General features: G+C 34.9%; 1 protein-coding gene across 7 annotated transcripts in view; it reads left to right on the top strand.

Moving 5' to 3' along the window:
- Nucleotides 1–85: 85 nt before the first annotated feature.
- The window catches only part of Wac (WW domain containing adaptor with coiled-coil), a 70,070-nt gene continuing 64,249 nt past the window's right edge, over nt 86–5,906 (top strand). For 3 of the 7 annotated variants that reach the window (XR_007349712.1, XM_048809157.1, XM_015483494.2), the window contains exons 1-2: nt 313–349; nt 1,848–2,043. Coding sequence is in view for 6 of the 7 variants with exons in the window: in XM_048809157.1 (XP_048665114.1) it covers nt 1,905–2,043 (139 nt within the window). In the remaining variant the exon portion in view is untranslated. Of the gene's footprint in view, nt 105–152; nt 170–190; nt 217–312; nt 350–1,847; nt 2,044–5,906 lie in introns of those variants that run through there. The other 4 variants (XM_015483496.2, XM_048809155.1, XM_048809154.1 and 1 more) reach the window with 4 other exon arrangements.

Below are 5,906 nucleotides of genomic sequence, written 5' to 3'. Positions count from 1 at the left end.
CTGTTCCTCCTTATCTGGAGCTGGCCGAGCCGCCATTTTTGTTGTTAACCCTGATCCGGATCGGGCTGGGGAGGAGGAGCGGCCGCTCGAGGGGCAGGGAAAGAGTGAGTCGCGGTGGAGGGGACCGAGGGGCCGGGTTCGCAGGGTTTCGCCCTCCCGGGAGTCCCGTGTGAGTACGCGGTGTGCGCGTGTGGGGGCTCCGCGCCGGTACGTTTGGTAGGTCTCCCGCGGGGAGGGGCGGTAAGCGGACCCGTTTTCTTCCTTCCCCTCCCCTCAAACTCTAATGTCGCTGTCTTTCTTCCTGTTTTTCAGCTGTCACGACCGGAGGGGGGACTCGCAGCCTTACCAGGTACCAGCCGAGGCCGGGGTGGAGGGATTGGAAGGGGACGGAGGGGGAAGGGAGGGACTACTCGAGCGCAGGCTTCAGAAGTCGCTACAGGCCCTTCGGTGCAACAAATGCGAAAACTAGCACCGCGGGCCACTTTAAAATTTGGAGTTGAGTTTCATTAGCGCTCACCAACAAGGTATAGTGACTTATTTTGACAGGTGATGGAGGAAGTTCCGTTTTTAAGGGGAAAAAATCGTTCGCAGCCAGGAAGATCTTACTTGGTTATTTAAGTGAAGAATCCATGCGATGCAATGATAGGTGACTTCGGAGGCATACTTATGCGTTGGCATACTTATTTATTGCATTGAAAGTTAATGTAAAGAGATTAAAATTAGATAAAAGGCCAGGGAAGAATAGCTAAGTGATTTACAACTCTCAAATCAGTTGTAAACTAATTTCTTTTTTCATTTTAATTGTTTTTGGTGCAAATAATTGCCTTATAAGTGAAAGGTGATGCAGTTGTTTTAGTAAGAATTAAAATCTTTGGGTACTTGGGCAGTTCGTTCTAATGTAGATGGTTCTAGGCATGTAGGTTTCTTTTTTTGTCACTGTCAGTTGTTGAATGTAAAGTTTTACAGTAGACATGGTCCCAGTATGTATGTGTAGGGAAGCTTCATAAATGGTTGATAACTCTCAAATGACAATAGAATACTTTGTCTATAATCATTTTGATAAGAACAGGTTCCTAACCTCATAGTTCTGTTTTCTGGCATGAGTTAAAGCTCCAGTTTAAAACACTAGGTTCCCCTGCTGTTTAAAACATTGTCCATTACATTTGCATAAGTCGAAGATTAAATCCTACTGAATATGTCCCCAAAACACAATTACCCATCATAAAAGACTGGTATATCATGATTGTTTTAGGATACTTAGAATAAAACTGAACCATTATGTTGAGGTATTTTAATAAACTTTGTTAGCTTTCTTGAGAATGTTGCTCATATATTAATTCATTTTGAACAATATTTTTATAGCTTCAAATTTTATTTTCCACACCTGGAAGAGTAGGTGAGCAAGGTCTGAGAAAGTGATGCCCTTTAAAAATAAAGGTTTGCAGACTTAGCTGCTTTATATGTGTGCCTTTGTAAATCAATAATAGAGAAGAAATTGGTTATGGTGGTACTGTTTTCCATTTTCTTCTGATTAAACTTTCAAAAAGGGATTTCAGATATTTCAAATATTTTGAGGAATCAGTGTGCCAAAATACTTGATTTCTTATTTTTAATGTGATAATGGAGGGGATTCCTTTCTTTTTTCTTAAATATGATATCAGGAGTCAAACCAGCTCTTAAGCATTTAGATTTTGATTAGGAAGAATTGAAAATGGACCTTTTAATTTTATTGGTATAAATTCATAAAACTGAATGAAGTAAATACATTAAAATTTGTGATTGAATTAGTTAATCCAGTTGTTTAAAGTTTCAATTCTTTCTTTTTTTGGGGGGGTGATGTTTTACAGGCACTTAAGTATTCATCGAAGAGTCACCCCAGTAGTGGTGATCACAGACATGAAAAGATGCGAGACGCCGCAGATCCTTCACCACCAAATAAAATGTTGCGGAGATCTGATAGTCCTGAAAACAAATATAGTGACAGCACAGGTCACAATAAGGCCAAAAATGTGCATACTCACAGAGTTAGAGAGAGGGAAGGTGGTGAGTAGCTTTCTTGTTGAAACTTTCACAGATATTTAACAAATCTAAGTAAAACAGTGGACATAGTTACTTCCTCACTTTGGAAATTTTACTATAGGGTTATATGTTCTCATGTTTTGTCTTTTTTTGTTGTTGTTTAACAAACAAGTTACTATAGAAATAAGATGCTGACAGAGCATGGTTTCTTGTGTCTGAAAATAGGGAATGCATTTGTGAATAGAGTCTACCAAATGTTAATGATGGTAGAGATACAGGACATTTTTTTCAGGGAAAGAACTTCAAGTTTTCAAGTGAAGATTTCAGTTCACTTTTAAGAACCTTGTTTGCTCCTTCAGTGTATTTTCTAGGGAGTTCAAAATCTGTTTCCTAATGATACTGATAAATTATAAATTTTAAAAAAACTTAGGTTTAAAATGTTTTGTAATTCAGAAATTTATGTTTGTTTTTTGTTGTAAACATTTAAAATTTTATTTTTTGTGTTCTCCAGGGTCTTGTTAAATTTCTGTACAGTGTTCATTGAGAGTTAATGCCATTTCTTTGCTCAGTGCTAATACCCTTCAGTTATGACTTCAAGTATTTGTGATGAGTGTTGAGAATAAGTAAATTTTCAGACTGCTCAAAATTTCCTAAAGGAACAGATTTTATTTTTAAAATATATATAAAGGAACAAACTAATTTCATTAAGGTAATTAAAACATCCATGTTTTCTTTCACTGTAAGATCTCATATTGCTGAAGTACATAACATACATGGGTTAATTTTAAAATCTTAATTGAAAACTTCCAGGGACACTAAAGTGAAGTACCCTGTGGCTTTCTGCCCCTATTAATAAATAGCTTCCTAGTAGGCTTACTTAAAAAATCCTGCATCTTTTTGGTCTTTATAAATTTTGTCTTTTGGAATAGAACCAGCTTTACTCAAGTGAGAAACATTGGCCTCCTCTACATAATTTCAGAGTTGAGGAAATTATTAATGGTCAGAAGATTCTTTTGGGATGGAGTAATTTGGATGTTTGGGAGGAAAATAGTTCTCTTGAATATAGCTGTAGCTTTGTGCTACTTAGGCAGATAAACCACATTTGTAAGTGAGTAGCAGGTGGGTTTATTAGTGTCAGGTTCTTTGCCAGGATTAAACTTAATGTTTGTAGTTTTGTATGTTAATTTTCCATATCTGTTATGTAGAACTCTTGACAATGTTTATCAGCCACTCTTCTATAGTGGATTTTATTTCAAATGGTAGCTCTTGGAAGAAAGGTACTACCTAGTTTTGCTACACTGTGCTGTATTTTGTACAATTTGGCAGTTGTGACAGAATAGGATTTGGTACATCAACTCCTTGAAAGCATACTCTTAAGTTCTTACATATTCTCAAGTTCTTATTTTAGAGTGACCCAGTTAATCTGTCCATCCCCAGATCCAGCAAGAAGTCAGTTTAGATACCCTAGGAAATGTCTATATAAATGCTTTGCATCAGTTTGTAGTGAACCAAGCCCAATCCTTTCACAGGTGAAATAGTCCCAAAACAGTCTGTTGCCTATTCATGCAACAAACATTGGGCATCTGGTGTGTGTCAACAATTGTGTGATACTCTGGGAAGTCAAGATAACATGACCCTGGTCCTTAAACCTGTTCTTAAATGCCCTGACTCTTGAGAGCTAGTGGTTTAGTTGCTTATTTTTTCTCTATTTGTTTCTTCACTTTGATATTCATTTTCTTACTACATGTGAATTTCAGGTACTTTGTAGCTTTTAATTTTCTTCTTATTTGTGTTTTTGCTGATATTACTTTCACTCCATTTGTAAGAAACTTTCTACTTATTTTTCTAACTAGTCATTTCCTGAGTTAGACCCTACTTTGTAATTTACTTCTTCACTGCTAATCTTCCCTTTGGAGCCAAATACTAGTTCATTCTTGTCTACCCAACCTTTACTATACCTGGTTGCTATATTCCTTTATATTACACTAAGGAATAATACCACAAAATACCTGTTCATTCCAGAGGTCAGAGTAAATTTTTTTTTTTTGGTACCAGGGATTAAACTCTGGGAGACTCAACTACTGAGCCACATCTCCAGCCCTATTTTGTATTTTATTTAGAGACAGGGTCTCACTGACATTGCTGAGGCTGCCTTTGAACTCCTGCTTCAGCCTCCTGATCCTCTGGAATTACAGGCATGCACCACTGTGCCTGGCCAGAGTAAATTCTTCATGTTAATTCTGTTTTTTAAGGATATAAAATGGTGATTCTTATTTAATATTTAGTAATTAAACTTTGACTTGAGGTAGATATGTATCCCATATTTTTTCTTTTATTGCTAATATGTGAAGTGTAATAAACTTTCTGAAGTATGATTTTATTATAGGCATTGTGAATTCCCTTAGATTCTTTAAGTACAAATTTAAATATATGTTAATAAGTGTTCATGTGTGTATACATAGGTGTATATGAATAAATTAAAATCCATTACCAAAAACCAAATGCAAGTAGATGGGATTATTTGTGCTCCTGGGTATGTATAACAACTAAGAACAGTTACTGTTGAACTATTTATTTCAAATTTCTTTTCAGTTTATGAATTTTTAATCAGTTCTTTTCAGTTTATGATTTTTTAATCAGTGACTTTATTAAAACTATCTAATTTAAAAGCCTATATGCTATGATTTGTAAATTGCATTTAAACAGATAAGAAACTGGTTAAGTATGTTTTATTAGTTTTCCTTAGGCTTGAGCTTTATTGGCATTAGAATATTTTTTTTTTCAGTAATCTTTCTTGATATCTTGGATTTTCTTGAAAATTATCAGTTCAGAAATAAGGCATAAAAGGACTTTAAGATACAATGTAAATTTGTGATCTATTATAATTGCCTTTAATTATGTGAAGATAATTTTCTTGGTGAAACATTTTTTATGTCCTTGGTTCTATATGTAACCAGAAACAAAAATCAATTTGATTTGTTTTTATAGTTTAGATATATTTTTAAAGATGCATCTGTCACCCAGACCTCAAAAAAAAAAAAAAAAAAAAAGCGGAGTACAGGTTGCTGTATTTTCATTGGGTTCAAAAAGAAGGCAGAAGGAAGTCTTGAGAGGTTCCCTAGTTCATTCTTTTGTTTAATTCTTAAAAGTCCAGCTTTAAATATTTTACCAAGTAATTTTAAATTTGGGAATAATTGTACAAACTTTAGCTTCTTAGATACCACCCCCCATTATCCCTCTCAATTATTGTGTGAAACTTCTTAGAAGGTATATTTGGAACATTTGTTAGAAATATCTTTTGGGAGAGCTGGCTCAATTAGTTAATTGAAGGATATCCTTTTTTTTAAAAAAATTTCTTACATGACAATATTGGAATGCATTACATTCATAATTTTTTTGCATTACAATTCTTAATATACCTTTATACCATAATTTATCAAATCTCTTTGTATATATGGTATGTTGACACAAAATTCACATCTTCATACATGAATTTTATATAATGATGATCGTCTCATTTCACTATCCTTGCTATTCCCCTTCTCCCTCCCTTTCCCTTCCACCCCTATTCCCTATCTAGAGTTAATTTTCCACCCATGCACTCCCCTCCCTACCTCACTTTGAGTCACCCCCCTTATATCAGAGAAAACATTTGGCATTTGTTTTTTTGGGATTGGCTAACTTCACTTAGCATAATCTTCTCTAATATCCATCCATTTCCCTGCAAATGCCATGATCTTATTCTTTTTTAGTGCAGAGTAATATTCCATTGTGTATAAATGCCACATTTCCTTTATGAAGGATATCCTTTACTGATTCCTGAATTTGGGATTTTAGTAAATTTACATGGCTTTTTAAAATTCTGCCTTTTTTTTTTTTTTTTTTTT

The sequence above is a fragment of the Marmota marmota genome, unplaced genomic scaffold (assembly GCF_001458135.2).
Source record: "Marmota marmota marmota unplaced genomic scaffold, marMar, whole genome shotgun sequence".
In the NCBI taxonomy this organism is placed as follows: domain Eukaryota; kingdom Metazoa; phylum Chordata; class Mammalia; order Rodentia; family Sciuridae; genus Marmota; species Marmota marmota.
The sequence above is the reverse complement of the archived record's forward strand: the minus strand, read 5'-3'. Positions and strand labels throughout refer to the sequence as shown.